The 19,721-nt window shown below is 47.3% G+C and overlaps 1 protein-coding gene across 1 annotated transcript; it reads right to left on the bottom strand.

The window, feature by feature from the left end:
• Positions 1 to 1,619: 1,619 nt before the first annotated feature.
• On the bottom strand, positions 1,620 to 12,665 carry LOC128338470 (zinc finger protein ZFP2-like). Its single transcript, XM_053280970.1, has 5 exons — positions 12,568 to 12,665; positions 9,064 to 9,175; positions 7,641 to 7,723; positions 6,967 to 7,087; positions 1,620 to 4,204 (listed from the first exon to the last, which is right to left on the bottom strand). The coding sequence occupies exons 2-5, from the start codon at positions 9,173 to 9,175 to the stop codon at positions 2,862 to 2,864; spliced, it is 1,659 nt and encodes a 552-aa protein (XP_053136945.1). The 5' UTR covers positions 12,568 to 12,665; the 3' UTR covers positions 1,620 to 2,861.
• Between the last annotated feature and the right edge of the window lie 7,056 nt (positions 12,666 to 19,721).

Genomic DNA, 19,721 nt, shown 5'->3' with positions numbered 1-19,721 from the left:
CCACCAAATCCTCTTTAGTCTGTCCCGAGTGGTGTGGTGGCTGGACCGTGCTGTGGGCCCACACTGCACCAGGCAGCCGAGTGTGACCTCTGTGGGGAAAGAAATCTGTGGCATGGGAATATGTTCAGTTGCGTGTTGAAATGTTTCTGCTCATGCATATTTGCATAAATATACCTGTTTTACATTCTTACATTCTTGTGAGTTCAGGTGCTTTCTGTGCCCTTAAGATCCCACGTGTTAAAAATACTGCGTGTGTCACAGGGTGTGTGTTTGTATGTGTGTGTAGGGGGGTGATGCTTAACTTGCAGTCATGGGCCGGAGGGTGGGGGTGAGGCTCCAAAGGCCTTTAGGTCCAGCCTCCGAAATTACCCAGGTGCAACTCTGGGTAGGGCTCAGTTTAGGGATGGGCAAGACTCTTGTCTGAAACCTTGGAGAGCTGCTGCCAGTCAGTGTAGGCCATACCGGGCTAGATGGACCAAAGGTTTGACTGGCCCCTGTTGGGTTTTTTTACAATTTCTAATTCTTCCCAGTTGCCAGATTCAGCTATGGGTTTATTGGCTCCTGACCAGCGGTTCCGCCCACTGCCCAGAAAGTCAAGCACAAACTCCAGAAATCAAATTAACACATTATTTCAGTTACAAACAGAAAACACAACTAGAAGGGCTAATCTTAATAGTCTAAACATATTAAAGAATTCAGTAGGCATCTCACCAAATATGTCGAAACAATCTGCAAAACAAGTCTCAGCAACCCAAAGGAGAGAATTTTAAAAAAAGGAGATTCAATGGAAATCAAAAGAAAAACTACATAATAATAGAGCTTAGCTTAGAACTAAGGAAAAATTAAAAAGCAGAAATCAAAGACAATGAGGCTATTCTCACGACCAGCAAAAATCGGTCTAGGAGAGCCTAGCCCGATTTTTGCTGCTTGTGTAAACCGGCAGTTGTGTACCCACACAACTGCCGATCCGGCCACCCAGGCGGGGCTTGCTGATTGGCTTAGCCCGCTCTCCCCGCACACCCTTTCAAAGCAGGTCTCATGGATCGTGAAACTCGCCTCAATAGCTAGGAGGATGTAAAGCCCAAAGCAATGGACAAGATTTTTTCAGAAAAGGACATACAAGTTAGAACATCGTTACGGGTCAAAAAGGGAGAAATGGAGATTTTCTAACATCTAATCCGTGATCCAAATGTAAGAATATAAAAGGGGTATATTTATGCAAATATGCATGAGCAGAAACATTTCAATGCGCAACTTAACACCTTTCCATCCCACAGATTTGGTTCCCCACTCTGTCTCTAAAGCAGAGGCCACACTCAGCGCCAAATGCTGCACAGGCTGGTAGTGTAGTGACCACACCACCTGGGGCAGACAAAAGAGGATTTGGCCCAGAAGTCCAGAGGTAAGAGCACCTCTGGTCCTCCCCTCCCAAGAGGATGCTTTGAGATAGATGTTAAGTTTTGATAGGCCACATCTCATTACAAGATACGGTACCACTCAACTTGATTGGAAAGATCATTTAGAAGGATTACTGTAGGTATTGATCAATATTGCCGGGTGTACAAACAAATGATATAACAAAATGATATGAGTATTTCAATAAAATATTCAACAAATGGTAAGCTGTAATAAGATTTTATTAATTGCTGGCTTACATAGCTTGCTTACATCACTTGTATATTTGGGTTCTATGATATCATGGTTATTTGCCCTTACCTAATGGCCAACACTAAGCAGGAAAAGCCCCTTCTGTGTTCTTGTGATTTGTTTGTTAGAAAATAAGCCATCTAATTTGCATTCATGTCCCAATGCCCCATGTATCTGACCAGGTATCTGACCTAAAGCCAGCTCCATCTTGCTCTGTCCTGCCAAGAATTCGGACAGCGCAGCAATTCGCGCAGAATAGCAATTTTCAAAAAGAACAGCTCAACGTTCCCTCTAACTGGGGTGCCCGGATGTTCTTGACTACAGTTCCCAGCATTCTCCAGCTGCAACAGCCTTTGCTTAGGGATTATGGGAGTTGTAGTCAATAAGACCTGGGAATCCCTGTTAGCGGAAACACTGGAACAAGCCTGTAGAATGCTCAAACAGATCCCAACCAAACTGATATATATGAACCCATGCAGAGGAGCCTTATAAAACCTTATAAAGGGTTGAAAGAATGTGATTACATGTGGCATATGCGTGTATGGGTACGTAGGTAGGTAGGTAGGTAAGGAATGCAAGCCTCCTACTCCTTTCTATGTTCCTAAGGATGGGGCTCAGTGGCAGAGCTCCTGCTTCGCTCCTTGCTCTAGGACAGCCCTGCTCAACTTAAGCCCTCCAGCTGTTTTTGGACAACAACTCCCATCATTCCCAGCCACAGTAGCCAATAGTCAGAGGATGATGGGAGTTGTATCCAACATCTGCAGGAGGGGCAAAATTATCCAACGGTGGTCTACACTGGCTGGCAGTGACTCTCCAAGATGATGGGCAGGCGTCTTTCCCAGCAGCTGGAGATGCTGCCAGGGCTTGACCCTGTGGCCATCGGCCTGCAAAGCAGGAGCTTCCCCCGAGCCGTGGTGGAGACTCTGGATGAACATATGGAGTTCCCAAATATAGACAAAACATTGGTCCATCCCGCTCAGTATTGTCTACACCGACCAACACAGAAATGTGTTCAGAGTCAAGGAAAAGAAAGAGCATGCTGTGAAACACGAATTGTCATGAATCAGTTGGAACCAATTAGGTAGACTTCTTTGTAACACAGAACCACCAGAAACACAAGGAGGACCATCAAATCCCTCAGAAACAAGGGTAAAAGCAAGGGTATTTCACAGAGTGAGTAAGATTCTCAGGTTTCTCTGCAGTTTCAGTTTCGGTTACGCTGAATGAGTTTGTGCATCTGTGGTAAGGTCTGAATTCCTCCTGAAACTCTTTTCACACTCCAAGCATTCATGCGGTTGCTCCCCAGAGTGGATTCTATGGTGTTCATTAAGCTGTCTACTCTGGCGGAAGCTCTTTCCGCACTCCAAGCAGTGATATGGTTTCTCTCCAGTGTGTTCTCTACGGTGTATAGTAAGATGTCCATTACGGCTGAAGCTCTTTCCACACTCCAAGCATTTATATGGTTTCTCCCCAGTGTGGGTTCTATGGTGTCTAGTAAGATCTCCACTCTGGCTGAAGCTCTTTCCACACTCCAAGCACGTATATGGTTTCTCTCCAGTGTGGGTTCTATGGTGCATAACAAGATCTCCCCTCTGGCTGAATCTTCTTCCACACTCCAAGCATTCATATGGTTTCTCCCCAGTGTGGGTCCTACGGTGTATATTATGGTATCTTCTCTTGCTGAAGCTTTTTCCACACTCCAAGCATTTATATGGTTTCTCCCCTGTGTGGGTTCTACGATGTAAAGAAAGCTGTCCACTCGTGCTGAAGTTCTTTTTACACTCCAAGCATTTATATGGTTTCTCCCCTGTGTGGGTTCTACGGTGTAAAGAAAGCTGTCCACTTGTGCTGAAGCTCTTTCCACACTCCAAACATTTATGCGGTTTCTCCCCTGTGTGAGTTCTATGGTGTACTTTAAGATCTCCGCTTTGGCTGAAGCTCTTTCCACACTCCAAGCATTTATGTGGTTTCTCCCCAGTATGGGTTCTATGGTGGAAAGTAAGGTTTCCCCTCGTGGTGAAGCTCTTTCCACACTCCAAGCATTTATGTGGTTTCTCCCCAGTGTGGGTTCTGAGGTGTACATTAAGATCTCCACTCTGGCTGAAGCTCTTTCCACACTCCAAGCATTTATGTGGTTTCTCCCCAGTGTGGGTTCTGAGATGTAAAGTAAGATTGCCCCTCGTGCTGAAGCTCTTTCCACACTCCAAGCATTCAAATGGTTTCTCCCCAGTGTGAATTCTATGGTGTTTATTAAGATGTCCACTCTGGCTGAAGCTCTTTCCACACTCCAAGCATTTATGAGGTTTCTCCCCAGTGTGGGTTCTATGGTGTTTATTAAGATGTCCACTCTGGTTGAAGCTTTTTCCACACTCCAAGCATTTATATGGTTTCTCCCCAGTGTGGGTTCTGTGGTGTACATTAAGCTGTCCACTCTGGTTGAAGCTTTTTCCACACTCCAAGCACTTATATGGCTTCTCCCCAGTGTGAGTTCTATGGTGTTTATTAAGTTCTCCACTCGTGCTGAAGCTCTTTGCTTTGAACCATCTTAGTCCTGAAGCTGAAAAAGGAAATCAGGGAGGCATCAAAGTGAGATAGAGATGTAATCATGGGTGGCTTTACTCACCCTCACTTAGGCTGGGCAAATTCACATTCAGGTCCTGAAAGAGAGGCCAGATTTCTAGATGGGCCAAGTGACTGTGTCTTAGGACAACTGAAACCAAACAAGAAGGGAGACACCACCCCAGTCACAATGGAAAGGAAAAGAAGGAACAGAGGGAAGCTGCTTCTTTTTAGCCTCACCCCTGAAAGACGGGCAGAATCATGCCCACTGACCTTACAGGGTGGTTGTGTGTGAATTACAATCAGGCCCATGAGGTCTTGGCACACTTGAAAGTACTATACCCGGCTTGAGGCGTATCTAGGGAAAATAGCGCCTAGGGCAAACACTGAAATTGCGCCCCCTGTCCAAGCATCTGACACCCATCTTTCAGATAACTTTACCATAATATCTGCTGAAAAATACGTCAGGCTCGTTAATCTTTTAATCTTTCAAAAACTATTTTAGCAGTGGACTTAGCCAGACCAAAAAATGCTGGAAAACTACAAATTTCAGTATGTGGGGGCTCATGAAATACCCAAATACTACGTGGAGGTGTACTTGGAAAACTAAACAGAAGTGCCTGTCTAATTCTCTACAATGTATTGTAGCATCACCATTACATAAGTTTTAAAAATCAATGGAGAATTTGACTTTTCCCAGACACTCTGTAAATAATTAAAGGATATGCAGAGTAAACTGTGTCACTGCTTGGAATATATTCTAGTCTTTCAGAAAGACAGTTAAAATGAGAGAAAGAGAGCAAGAAACTCCCAGTGGGCCTTAATATTAAGGATTTCACACTGATTCAAAGACAAATTCACCATTAATAGCCATATTAGCAAGACATCACATTTAACTCACATCACAAGAAGCAAAGTAAGAGCAAATGAATACAATCCTATCTCATAAGCATCAGCTCAGTATTCACAAGCCCTGATTCTCTGTACATAGTGCCAATCTGAATATGTGTACAGTGACTTATATTATATATAATTATTTTTTTACCTGTAGCCCCTTCAGGGGGCTTCCTAAAGGCTGGGTTTTTTGTTTTTTTTTGCAAAGGTCCCTCCTCCCCCCACTGGCCTCTAGGGCCTCGCAGGGACCATTTGAGCATGTGCAGTGGCCATTTTTAAAAATCTTTTTTTTTAATGGCCACTGAAAACAAAATGGCCACCGCACATGCTCAAATGGCCTCTGCAAGGCATGACCTAGGGCCTTACAGAGGCCATTTGAGCATGCATGGTGGCCATTTTGTTTTTGGCAGCCATTTTTTTTAAAATTAATTTTACAAAATGGCGCCCCCCCTTCAAGTGGCGCCCAGGGCACGTGCCCTGCCGGCCCTACCCCTAGATACGCCCCTGCCAGCTTCCCAACATGGGAGCCTCCAGATTTTGCTCAACTACAACTCCCATCATCCCCCAGACACAATACACTGTCACCAAGGCTGGTGGGAGTTGCAGTTTGGCCACTTCTTGAGGCCCTCTGTTTCGGAACCGTTGTGCAATACAAATGCTAAGTATTCCTCTAGGTGGGGGTACTGATGTGAGCATCCTAAGTGGAGGTCATGCCTCCTCTTCTCCTAGTAACGTGTGGTCAAAGAAATGAGTGAAGTGATGTTAAGGGATGGTGCTTTCTTCACTGCATGTTCTGGGGAGTAGATAACATGCTCCCCATGTGTCTTAAAGCTGCTCTGGGGCTGCATTGAGAAGTCTACCAAGGTTTTCTAATTGCAAAAAAAACCCTGAATCCCAAACCTTTCCAGGTGGAAATCCTCTTCCTCACGAAAAAGTGTTCACATAACTCATGGCAAAGTTTCACACTTGGGGCTGGTGAGATGTTGGGGTTGTGGTAAAAAGCTCACCTCCATGATCCCTGGCTAGTGGCCACTGTGGTTAGGGGTGATGTGGGGTATAGCCAAATTCAACCATGGGGCCAAAATTCTGCAGCCCAGGTGTAGACTGTGCCCAGTGAGATGGACCTAGATCCTGTTCCCCACTGAGGCCGCCTTGTATCTTCAGGGTCAGTCAGAGAGAGCCTCCTCAGGGATGTGTTTGGCTTCATGCATTAATATCGCACCCATCTTTTACCCCGACAACAATCTGATGAAGGAGGTCAGAGATGCTTGGCTCAAAGCCAACAATGAGCTTCATCGCTATCTGACGGGGTACCTGAACCCAGACCTTCCAGGTTCTAGTTTGACTCTAACTACTAGGCTCATCTGCACAACCAGACTCAGGGCAGGTTCATCCTATCTCAAAGCTGCACCCAGCTGTTGTTGTTATTGATTCGATTTCTATACCACCCTTCCAAAAACGGCTCAGGGTGGTTTACACAGAAAAATAATATATAAATAAAATGGATCCCTGTCCCCAAAGGGCTCAGAATCTAAAAAGATACATAAGATAGACCCCAGCAACAGTCATGGGAGGCACTGTGCTGGGGGTGGAGAAGGCCAGTTACTGCTGACTGAATTTGGGCAAAAACTCCTCCTGTCCAGCTGCTGCCGCCCACAGGATCGCTTCCTCCCACTCTGATCCAAGTCCAGGCGTGTGAACAAGCCTTTTCTATCGCACTGGTCTGTGGCCCATAAGCACATCAAGCTCAAGACTTGGGCAATATTTCTACAACATTCTTGCCAACTGAGCAAACCAGGCCAATCTCTCTTTGACTTTGACTCTCCCCTTCCACAAAAGAAGAGGAGGAAAAGATGCTTTGCTTACCCAGAAAGGCCAGATTTGCAGCATTCTCCTCCATGACTTCTCTGTGCAGGGCTCTTTGGGCCGGATCCAGCAGCGCCCACTCTTCCTCCGTGAAATGCACGGCCACTTCCTCAAAGGTCACCTAGCCACGAAAGAGGAAGGAAACATTGGATACCTGGCAGATCACAGATTGTGTCTTTCCCTTCTAAACACAATCCAAAAGGGTCGTTCAGGAAAGGGGGTGGGAGACAGGTGGGGGATGTTCCCCTGCAGGCTCATCAGTTCTATGTTATATAGAGTACTGCTTTTCAACAAAAAGTTTAAAAATGGTTTACGCAGCAAAAAAAGGTAAGGGGTGTGTGTGTGCCAAGTCTCAGAGGGTCTCCGATTCTCACGAGAAACACACCGTGGAGAAACCCCAGCCAAAGTCACAGGGAAAGATGCTCTCTCGAGATTCTGAGGCACAGATACTCTCCCCCTGCTGAGGACTGGAGAGCTAACCCTTTCAAAGGGGACTTCTTGCCTAGGTAGCCAGACTCAACTCTTCCTAGCCGGTGACTGCTTCAAGGCCTACTAGCCACAGCTTGGTCAGATGCCCAAGGAAAGAGACCTTCTTCCCGGGCCAGAGAAATGACCCAGGAATAGCGCTCCTCTGTCCATCCTGCATCCTCCTCCCCTCACAACCCCTCTCCTACCTGATCCCCTCCTCCCGAATCTTCTTCTGCTCCCCCGGAAAGAAGAGATGGATGAGGACGCCTGGGCGGTTGCCTTCCAGCATCTGCAAAAGACACAAAAGTGGTGGGAAGGTGGAGGAGAATGAAAGAGAGACAGAAACAAATAGAATTTCTTTTAAAAAAACCTTTTCATGATGGCTTTTTGCAGCCTTCAAAATGCACATACAATGTGCACAACTGTTTTAACCAGTGGTGCTTTTTTAACTGCAGGAGAGGCTGGAGAAGAGGGTCTACCCCAAAAGATATTCCAGGTAGCATAACAGCATGGCAAGGATTTCAGAGGCTCTCCTCCATCGTGTCTATCAGAAAGGCAAGGGGCAAGAGAGTAGAAGAGGAATGGGACAGGGAAAGGGCTTCTGGGGGAGGAGTCGGACACGCCCTCCCTGGATGGTTTCTCCAAAGTAAAGATGGGTGGAGAGCTGAGCTGGCCTTGCAGCAGTGCGCATGAATGGTTGCTAAGCAGGGTCTGCCCTGGTTTGCCTCTGGATGGGTGACTCACTGCACATGAGCCCTGTAAGACATTCCCCTTCAGGAGGGGGCTGTAGCTTGTGCTTTGCATGGAAAAGGTCCCAGGTTCCATCCCTGGCAGGATCTTTAGACAGGGCTGGGAAAGACTCCTGCCTGATACTTTGGAGGCTCAGTCGGTGTAGACAAAACTGAGCTACAAGGACCAATGGTCTATCGCGGCAGAAGGCAGCTTCCTCTGTTCCCAGAAACCAGAGACGGTGACAGGTGGCAGATTCCTTGCTCTGAAGGCTGCAGTGCAAACTAAATCAAGCAGGTAGAGTTGGGGGGGTTGTTGAAGGAGCAGCCTTGCTCCCCGCCGGCCCAATGAACTCCTCCCCTCCATGAACATTTCCCATTCTCTGACTTCCCTTGGGATCTTTTGAGTGCAGCACTGTAGAAAACTGGGACAGACACCAGAGCAAATCCTGAAGGGGCACAGGAGTGCTTGTTGGAGGGAGCACATGAAAAGTGCCTTCCCGTTTCCAGGGGTCCCGGAGTGGGAGATCCGGTGGGAGCACCTGCCCCACCCTCTGGGGTCAGTGACTCAGAGGGAACCTTTAGCAGGAAAGAGGTAAGGCTGCTGGAGATGCGATGGTTTCAAATCATCATTCGTCCTTGACACAAATTTTGTTTTTCTGTACACTTTTATAATTAAGCTCCATGAAAGAAAAAGTGCCTCCGGACATATAGACGTAGTAGATGACTCCTGAGACTGCTGAACAGATTTCCAGAACCTCATGAGAGGCTGGAAGGGAGCACCTTCCCCAAACGGGCTGAGGGGAACATCAAAAGCAGACCACAGACAGCAGGGATATTTGAGAGAGAGGGAGAAGAAGGGGGAGTCCGCCCCATCTCTCATTAACTAGCAAGGCCGTACCTCCATCACCCTCCTGTTTGAACCCGCTGGGGGGCAGCCCCTGCCTGGCGTCCGATGGAGCCTCCTCAGCCTCAGGGAAATCAGGGCCGGCTTCTGACAGCAGGTCTTGCATCTGAAAGAGACAGAAGAAGAGATTCTCAGGAGCAGGGAGCAGGGGTGCACGCAGGTAATTTTGGAGCCTGGACCTAAAGGCCTTTGGAGCTTCCCTCCCCTGCTGAAGGCCCCCCTCCCACTGGATGTTAAACATCATCCCCCTACACACACACACACACACAGAGTATTTTTAACATGTGGGGTATATTTAAGCAAATGTGCAGTAGCAGAAACATTATTCTCATCCCACATCCTCCCCACACCCTCCACACACACCCTGCTCTCTCTCTAAAGCACCCGGCACAGGTCATAATCACACTCAGCTGCCTGGCACAGTGCAGGTCAACAGCAACCCCACACCACCCAGGACAGACTAAAAAGGATTTGGGGGCCCCAGGGAGCAGTGGAGGCCCAGGACGATGAAGAACGTTGAGAAAGAGGGGATTTGGGGGGGATGGAGTCGATTTGAGCGAGGAGGGGTCTGGATATAAATGGAAGGTGGGGAGAGGAATAGAAAGTGAAACACCAAGTGAGCAGAAATTCACGCAGAGCGGAGGAAATCTATTCTGAGTAAATTTCACGGGTAAGAGCGCCACTGATATAGGGAGAGAGGGATGAGAAAGGGAATGGCGGAACATAGGAAGTTGCCATATACGGAGTCAGACCATTGATGCATCTAGCTCAGTATGGTCTACACAGACTGGCAGCGGCTTCTCCAAGGTTACAGGCAGGAATCTCTCTCAGCCCCATCTTGGAGATGCTGCCAGGGAGGGAACTTGAAACCTAGATGCTCTTCCCAGAGCGGCTCCATCCCCCTTAGGGGAAGATCTTACAGTGTTCACACTTCTAGTGTAGGAAAGATGCACCTTGTGATTGTTTTAATGAAAGGTGGTATATAAATTTAGCAATAAATAAATAAATAAATAAATAAATAAATAAAAGACACAGAGGCAGACAGAAGTGACTGCCTGCCAAGTGGAGGGAGGAAAAGGTAAGGCCCTTTCCCCACTGCTCACCAGTACCGTTCCCCCAGACGGTGATTTTACCTTGGAAGGGCAGGTATGCTTTCACATATCATCCAGATTTAGGTCCACATCCCTGGGGACTATCGGGGAGTGCTCCAGACACGATTTGGGTTCTTCATTGCGCATGGGAGCTTAGCCCAATTTATGTCTGGGGCAAAAAAAATCACAGGTGGGCAGGGGGGAGAAGAGGCCTGGCGGGCATCGGGGACCAGAGACTGGGGCAGAAGGCTGGGGGGAGAAGACTGGGGCAGAAGGTGGTGGGATTGTACTACTGCACAGATGCTCTGTGTGGGATCAGCTAGTACATTTATATTTTGCAAAAGTGATGATAAGGAATTGTTTTAAAACCTGCTCCCCTCCCCCTTTCCTAAAATTGATTTTTTTAAAACCTTAAATAATTAATAAGAATGAGGAGGCGGTGGAAGAGACAACCTGTGTTCTTGAAATCAGATTGGTTAGAACATAAGACCATAAGAATATAAGAGCAGCCCTGCTGGATCAGGCCCAAGGAGGCCCATCAAGTCCAGCATCCTGTTTCACATAATGGCCCAACAGATGCCCCTGGGAAGCCTACAGGCAAGAGGTATGTACATGGCCTCTCTCCTACTGCTACTCCCTTGCAACTGGTATTTAGAGGCATGGTTGTAGATAGGATGTACTTGTCTAAACTGATTAGTTGGCTTTCCTTTCCTTTCATGGTTTCACCTTTGGCGAAATAATTCATATAATTTGAGGAATGTGTATTTACCTGTCTAAGAAAATAGTTTAAATAACTTATTGAGATTGTAATAGTTCTTCAAAGGTACACTGCCTCTGAATATGGAGGCTCTACATCACCACATGCCATTGGCTTACATTTGGATGGGGGTGCCTATATGTGAGTGCTGTATATGTGCTCAGTTGAAGAACATCTGCATGCAGAAGGTCCCAAGTGGGGACCAGGGAGGGCGGAGAGCAATTTCTGTTTGAAAAACCCTGGAGAGCTGCTGCCAGTCAGAGTAGACACTATTGAACTAGACGGACCAATGGTCTGACTCTGTAGTAGAAGGCAGCTTCCTGTGTTCCTAAGTTCAGGATGTGGTGAATAACCAGACAAGGTCCAAGCTTTATAGGCTTAGGAAACCTGCCTTGACTCCATGTAACAAAACCCCCAGAGCTATTCCATCTATTTAAGTGGGGGGGGGGTGGCCGTTGGGGTGCGCATGGCTGTCATCAGGGTGAGTTGGCTATGGGGGCTGCCTGCTGTCCCGGGGGGGTGGGATTTTCAGTGGTGCCTGAAAGGAGGGGCCCCAAAATCTTATTTTGCAGTAGGGTGTGGTAGCAAGGCTAAGCAGGGTCTGTCTTGGTTTGCATTTGAATGGGAGACTACATGTGAGCCCTGGAAGAGATTGCCCTTAGGGGATGGAGCCGCTCTGGGAAGAACATCTAGGTTCCAAGTTCCCTCCCTGGCAGCATCTCCAAGATAGGGCTGAGAGAGATTCCCACCTGCAACCTTGGAGAAGCTGCTGCCAGTCTGTGTAGACAATACTGAGCTAGATAGACCAATGGTCTGACTCAGTATATGGCAGCTTCCTATGTACCGAGTCAGATCAAAATCTTATTTTGCAGTTGGGTGTGGTAGCGAGGCTTGAATCCTCCCCTTTGCTAAGCAGGGTCTGTCCAGGTTTGCATTTGAAGGGGAGACTACATGTGAGCCCTGGAAGGGATTGCCCTTAGGGAATGGGGCCATTCTGGGAAGAGCATCTAGGTTCCAAGTTCCCTCCCTGGTAGCATCTCCAAGAGATGGCTGAGAGAGACTCCTGCCAAGCACCTTGGAGAAGCCGCTGCCAGTCTGTGTAGACAATACTGAGCTAGATTTCTCCCAAATATATTTGGGTATTTCCGTCTCAAAATGCTGTCTTCCAAATCCCTTTGCAAGGTCAGTTTGCATTTCAATCACACTGAATACAACACATTTAACTAAACCATTCAAGCTCAAAAGCTTTTTGCATATCTTATCTTCTGCTAATCAGTGCCTCAGCTGGAGAGGAGAGAGTCAGAGAAGTCAATTTCAATTGCAATGCTTTCCCAAAGAACAAAGCATTCTGTTGGAAACACAGTCATTTCGATTTGGAAACAAAAATATCTGTTTTTAAATTCTTGATTTTGTTTTGGTTACAAAACCTCCAAAATTGCCATTTTCGGGCACAAAACATTTTGTATCTGAATCGAAATGCACAAGCCTACTAGCCAGCAATGCATTACAGCCCCACCACAAGGAGATCATGTCTAAAGTCAGGGCACCTTATCAGCAGAGCAGTGCTATGCTAATAAAAGGAAAGGCAGATTTTTAAAAAAACGGTTATGGTTGCTGTTGCAAAGAGTAGGATGCAAAACATGCACGCACCTTGCGATCTAAGCAGCAGGGTTGTATTTTATGGATTAATGGCTGGACTGACAGTCAGGCATCCATCTGCGTCCTTTTGCTAGTCTTCTTGAAGCTTGCAAAGCAGAAATACCGGCTGCGCATGCTCAGCATTAGAATTCACTAGACTGCTTCTGCAGCCTAGAGGCAAAACATCTACAGATATGCCGCACTTGGGAGTTTTTGGGACCCACCATGGTTATATTACAAGCATAAGCATGTCTACAAGCCTGGAAAGGTTTCCTTTTTTCTCACAATCTCCAGCGGGGGGTCGGGGATGCACACAGGTGGCCCTTTGCCGACCTGGGGGTCACACTTCTGGAAATGGCTTCTTGGAAATAGATCTTGGCAACTCTGCGGAACTCCCAAAGTATCACTTTCAGAAGTTCTGGCAGATGATACCTTTGGATTCATGCCTGGCCAGAATCTCTCTTTGTGATGGGAGCATTGGGCAGAGAGAAGGCCTCAGCAACCCTTCCTTCTGCTTTTTAATTTTTTGGTTATTTTTAAAGTTTAGTGGCACTTTCGAGACTCTGCTTTCCTGAATGGACATTTCGCAACGCTCACTGGCTTCACTGCTGGCTCCCTTCTCTCTTCTCTAAATGAAAGACACTTAACGGCGGGTTTTGAAGCTGAATGGAATTTTTAACGTTGTATTATTTGAAATCTTTTTATTCAAATACACATGCACGCACACTTAATTACTAATGCAGCGTTCGGCACACACCCGCAGGGAGGGCGCTCCTTAGCAAGACAATGGCCAAGACATTTGGGCCAGAATCATTTCCCCATCTGTGCTCCTGGCCTGATCAGCAGGTCATCCTGGATCTGAGTCATCTCATTCTAAAAGTGAAGCCTAGTGTTGGGGTGGGGGGAAACAGCTCCAGAGCATAGACAGAGTGTAAACCCAAGAGTTAGAAAGCAAGAAGAAAAAGATCCCAGTCACAGGAGGGCTGATGGAAATACATTTTGCCAGAGGGACGGTGCTCTTCTGGAAGTGTTTGCTGGCACTCCGAGGCAGACAGCGGGGAGGTCGCTGGAGTCTGAAGTGGCTGCCTGACTGGGACCCCTTGCCTGGAGGATCCAGGGCTCCCATTGCAAAGTGGGGGGAAAGATGAGATAGAAAAGGCTGCCTGCCAGAGTGGGGGAAGTGAAATGGAAGGGTCTTCCCCACACACAGAGGAAAAGAACCAGGGGTGTAGCAAGGTTGGAGTGGGCCCAGAGACAAGATTTTCAAATGCCCCCACCACACACACACACACACACACACACACACTGAAGCTCAGCTCATGAAGTAAAGAAATCTTAAATGAGGCTGAATAGTGGTAACAAAAAGCAGAGTAAAATTTATATATATATAACCTATGTGCCACAATAGAACATCATCCTAAATTATTTTTTTAAAGGTTTTGTAAATTGTGGACGAGGCAAGTCATTTAATGGTTCTTTCTTCAAATCTTTATTGTTACGGTCATTCGACCAGCAAAACACAAAATACAAAAGCTTTACATAAAAACGAACTTGGTTAAATAAAATAATAAACTGTTGAAACATAAAACAGAACCATAACACCCGAGTTCATCCATTACATAAAACAGAGGGCTCCATGCATTGTAATAATCTAAAATTTAATTCAATCCAGCCCCATATCTCGCTTCTCAACATTTCTTATCCTAGTCTTATTAGCCAGAAAACAATACTTTGCCATGTTATAAGATACTACATCCCAACGGTCTGTCAAAAGTAATTCCAGATACAACTGCTCAGAACAACTGGGGTATGCTGTTAGAAAAGGACTTGTATATCTCTCCCGCAAATTTAATGGTACTAATTCTGGTAGCTCCCGGTCTTAACACTCACATCAATTTCAGAGGATGAATACAACTGAAGGAAGCCCGGGCAGGTTTGTGGCTGGGGGAGTCAGTCATATGACTTGCCTCGGGGTGGGGGCAGGGCAGTAGGCCCCCAGACAACTGTCTCCCCTTGCCCTGTTATAATTACGCCCTTGAAAAGAGCTCTCACCCAGAGGTGCACCTAGGTAATTTTGGAGCCTGGACCTAAGGAGTCCTTCCCACGCTGACCCCCACAACTGCAAGTTAAGCATCATCCTCCCTTCCACCCACCCCACAGCATTTTTAAGATGTGGAAAAAGGGGAAACTTTCTCCTCACCCACTCCACCTTTGCTGCCGCTGCCCACAGAGAGGATTGGCAAAATGTGAGGAGGGGCAAAATTTGCTGCTCCTCAAAATTTGCCGCCATAGGCAAATGCCTACTCTGCCTCGCCGTTAATCCACCACTGGTTTAAATGAAAGCAAAATAATCAGACTAAATTACTCAGCGGCCCGAGTGTAAAAGCAATACAAATATGTTTAGGAACAGACTATTGTAAAGCACATTTAGCTTAAAGTTCCCAGTTTGGTGTAAATTCCCAGGCAGGCTAGAGAGAGGTACTTTAAGATTGCAGGGGGTGGGGGGCAAGGTTTCAGAAAAAAGAGAAAGGGGTCGATTCAGCCCTGAAGGAGCCGGGCAAGAGGCTATATCACCTGTCCTCATGAAGATCCGACTCAGGCAGACTAGCAACTGTCTGGGGAGGTGAAGTGAATTGATGGTTATCGGGGTCGCTCATGGGGAAAGTTCCAGCATCAGGCCAGCTGGATGGATCAGCAGAGGGACCGATTTCAAGCCAGTCACAGAAGCATCAGCGTGAGGGCAGCGAATTGGCCAGGCAGGCAGTGATTTCCGCTCGGGTGGCCATCCAAGGGGTCCATTGAAGCTCCTTGGCTCCTCCCTAGAGGCGGCATCCCAGCCACAGAGAGTTTTGGGTGACACAGATTATACAGACCCTTTTCAATCTGACTTCTGTCCTGGATATGGGACCGAAACTACCTCGGTCGCTCTAGTGCAGGGATTCTCAACGTTGGGTCCCCAGATGTTATTGGACTTCAACTCCCATAATCCCCAACCAGAGGCCACTGTGGCTGAGGATTATGGGAGTTGAAGTCCAATAACATCTGGGGACCAAATGTTGAGAATCCCTGCTCTAGTGGATGACCTACACCGGGAGCTAGAAAGGGGGAGTGTGTCCCTGTTGGTTCTGCTGGACCTCTCCGTGATGTTCGATGCCATCTACCATGGTATCCTTCTGGACTGCCTCTCGAGGATAGGAACTGGAGGAACTACTTTGGAGTGGCTTCAGTCCTTTTTGGGGAGAAGGGTCCAGAAGGTGGTGCTGGGAGACTACTGCTTGGCTCCTTGACCATTGGCCTGTGGGGTCCCCTTTGCTGTTTAACATCTACATGAAACTGCTGGGAGAGATCATCCTGGGATTTGGACTGAGTTGTCAGCAATATGCAGGTGATACTCAGCTCTATCTCTCCTTGCCACCTGATCCTAGGGAGGCAGTGGATGTCCTGAATCAGGGCCCCGCTACAGGCAGTGATGGGTTGGATGTGGGCTAACAAACTGAGATTGAATCCAGGCAGGACATGGAGGTACTGTTTGTTAATAGAAGAGCCTATCAGGATGAGGAGATTCTACCGGTTCTGGATGGGGGTTGCACTCGGCTTGAAAGAGCAAGTCCGCTGCTTTGGGGTATTGCTGGACCCGGCTCTGCTTTTGGAAGCTCAAGCGGAGGCATTGGCCAGAGGTACCTTTGCACGGCTTCAGCTAGTGTGCCACCTGCGTCCATCCCTTTCTCGAGAAGGCAAATCTGCCACAGTTACCCATGCCTTAGTCCTGTCATGCTGGATTACTGCAAGGTGCTCTATGTGGGGCTGCCTTTGAAGACTATTTGGAAACTGCAGTTAGTGACAAACGCGGCAGCCAGGGTGTTATCCAAAGCTACCTGCTTGGACTAAATTACCCCGATTTTGAAAGAGCTGCCCTGGCTGCCCATTTGTTTCCGGGTCCAATTCAAGGTGCGAGAGGCAGTTCACGATCTAAGGTTTAAGTGACTTCCCATGGTTGACGTGTGACCCCAGTTCTGGAGCTTCAAAGTGTCCCCTGTGTGTTTCCACTCCCCTGCAGTTTGTGACAAAACAGATAACTTTTGTAGAGTTGTAGATGGTCACCTTAAGTGGCGCAGTGGGGAAATGCTTGACGGACAAGTTGCTGGTTCAAATCCCTGCTGGTACTATATCGGGCAGCAGTGATTTAGGAAGATGGTGAAAGGCATCATCTCATGCTGCGTGGGAGGAGGCAATGGTCAACTCCTCCTGTGTTCCACCAAAGACAACCACAGGGCTTTGTGGGCGCCAGGAGTCGAATTTGACTTGATGGCACTAGAGATGCTGATACACTGGCTCTGGCTGCCAATAGGTTTCCGGGCAAAATACAAAATGCTAGTTATAACTTATAAAGCCCTAAAGAGCTTAGGCCCTGGGTATTTAAGAGAACGTCTTCTTCGTTATGAGCCCCACTGCCCATTGAGATTGTCCAGAGGGATCCGTCTCAATTTGCTGCCAGTTTGGCTGGTGTCTGGCCACACGGGTATGGGCCTTCTCAGTTGCTGCCCCGAGACTATGGAATGCACTCCCTACTGAGATACGATCCTCCCCATCTCTTTTTAAAAAGCACTTAAAAACCCACCTCTTCACCCAAGCTTTCTCGGCTTTTAAAATTTTTTAGGTTTTACTCTCTGGTTTATTTTTAAATCGTTAAATTGTTTTAAGTGTTTGGATATGTTTTTAACTTGTTTTATGCTATTGTTAACCACCCAGAGACAAAGGTTTGGGGCGCTGTACACATTTGATAAATAATACATAAAAACACCAACAATTCTGTAGGACAACGATGAGTCCCAAGTGCGGCATAGCTGAAGATGTTTTGCCTCTAGGTGGCTGGCTGAAGTAGTCTAGTGAATTCTGGTTGCTGAGCATGCGCAGCCGAGATGTCTGCTTTGCAAGCTGCCGGGCTAGCAAAGAGACGCAGACGGAGGCCCGAGTGTCAGACCAGCTATTCATCCATAAAGCAGCACTGCTTGGACCCCCAAAGGTATGTGCATATTTTGCATCCCACTCTTTGCAATACAGCAGCAATGCAAGTTTTAGAAATGGCTTTCCTTTTATTGACTCTGCCCTCTGGACCTTCCCTGACTTGTCTCCCTTGCCCGCTCCTCTTTACATTTGAATGGGAGCACTGTAAGCGATTCCCCTTATACCTGACGTAACTCAGCCCTAGAGCATCTGCATGCATGCATCTTCACGCTGAGCAGCATTTCCAGGAAGGCAGGGCTGGGAATGATTCTAGCCTGAAACCTTGGAGAGCTGCTGCCAGTCAGTGTCGGCAGCCCTGAGTCAGCTGGAGCAAGGGACTGACTCAGTATAAGGCAGCTTCATCTGGGTCTTTCCTGTGCCATTTTCTTTCTGATGATTCCCTTCTCTCTGTTCCCTTGTGCTGGGAATCTCTCCCTCTGTCTAGTTTATGTCTTTTTGGACAGTGGGTCGTTTCAGGAGCAGGCAACATTCAGCACTCCAGATATTGCTGGCCTGCACCTAATTATGGCTGTGTTCGCAGCCATAATTAACTCTCCTTGGGAATGCTGGGAGTTGCAGTTCGGCAACACCTGGATGCTGAAGGTTGCCTATCCCTGCTCTCTCTCTCTTTGAGAGCTGGACCTTATGCTGGCAGCAGCACAGTGTGGGGTAGTGGTTAGAGACCAAGACCCACCTTCAGTTCCCCACTAAGTCATGAAGCTGATTAGCTGACTTTGGGCTCACCGCTCTTTCTCTCTCAGCCTAGCCTGCCTTATAGGGTTGTTCAAGTAGTAGTAGTTGTTGTTTATTTACGATCTTAGATCAAACATCAATAGACACAGAATATACACATTAAAAAGAGAAAACAAAAACGGAAACAAAATCTAAAATGTTATCAAGTACATAAAATCAGGAACCTTTGACAGTAACCGATTGCTGTGCTCTAGCTTCTCTTAGTTTGGTCAGTGTGTAACAGAATTTAGCAACCGCCAGGGATATTGTTGGGTCCCTATCTTCTAATAAACGTATAAGAATCGTCTCCACTGAGTGGCTTTTGAGATCTTTCAGGTACTGAGATAAAAATAAATCTCTTTCATCAGTATAAAGTGGACAATGTAACAGTGAATGCATCAATGTTTCGGGAGCAGATCCACAAGGGCGTAGTCTCTCCTCATAGGGTTTTCTCTCCAATTTCCCTGATGACATCGCTGAGGTCAGGGCATTCGAGCGAGCTCTTGTAAACACCCAGCGAAGCCTTGGTGAATAGATTGTGTAGAAATAAGAGGCTATGACCCAATCTTTCTTGGTGCTTAGGAATAGTAGAGGCCTATTTATAGAGGCCCTTTCCTCCCTGAAATTTATGTCCCTAAGCCTTTGTTTAACTAGGGATCTTGCCGTTGACTCGCCCTGTTCTAACAATTGTGCTGGGCAGAAGCCCATCTTCCAGAGTCTTTCCTCAACCGTCATACACCAACGGGGTTGTGGGGTAGTGGCAAGGAGATGAGGTATAAGTCCTACCGGGTAAAGATAAGTCTTGATCCAATAAAGGATAATAAGAAGCCAGGCCAAGATAAAATGGGCAAGAGAAAACCAATTATTTTGCCTATAAAACTGCATATCAACTGAGTCAGCTTAAGTAGAAGAGAACCTGTAAATTCAGCATTCCCAAGGTGCTGGAAGGTTCTCTTTCCTCTCCCAAGTTCACCACAAGTGTTGCACCTCGCGACAGCATTAAGCTATCATAGGGAAGAAACTATAAGCTTGTGATAAGTGCTTCCTAAAACAGGGCTATTGGTCTCCTACGTGCCAAAGAGTCTAAGGGGTGTCGGGGGGTTACTTAGCCAAAGGGCAACCGCTAGAACACCCACACCTGGCCATGGCCTTTGAGGCCCAAATCAAGATGGGGAGGATGGGGTGCTTGGAACCAGCAAAGATGCTGCCTGGTGTGGGAAAGCCAAGGGCAGGGGAGTGACCAGGGACAGACCAAAGGGAAGGATGCTGCATTGAGGGCTTGGTTCTGGGGGCCTCAAGGGAAGACCCCTTTGCCTGCCCCACACACTGGCTTTCCAGATGCTTTCTGACTCTTAGCATTTCTCTCCTTCTCCGACAGGGAGTAGATCCGTGAGATGGCATTTGGATGCCAGTAATCTTCATCCCTCATT

This window comes from Hemicordylus capensis, chromosome 16 (genome assembly GCF_027244095.1).
Source record: "Hemicordylus capensis ecotype Gifberg chromosome 16, rHemCap1.1.pri, whole genome shotgun sequence".
NCBI lineage: Eukaryota > Metazoa > Chordata > Lepidosauria > Squamata > Cordylidae > Hemicordylus > Hemicordylus capensis.
Note: the sequence above shows the minus strand (reverse complement) of the source record. Positions and strands in the feature narration are given on the sequence as shown.

Excerpts from the sequence above, each read along its gene's own strand:
- LOC128338470 (XM_053280970.1), bottom strand. The coding sequence starts at position 9,175 with ATGCAAGACCTGCTGTCAGAAGCCGGCCCTGATTTCCCTGAGGCTGAG. Across the intron at positions 7,724-9,063 it reads CAAACAGGAGGGTGATGGAG|ATGCTGGAAGGCAACCGCCC; the intron begins GTACGGCCTTGC and ends TGTCTTTTGCAG. Across the intron at positions 4,205-6,966 it reads TGCAAATCTGGCCTTTCTGG|CTTCAGGACTAAGATGGTTC; the intron begins GTAAGCAAAGCA and ends TTCCTTTTTCAG.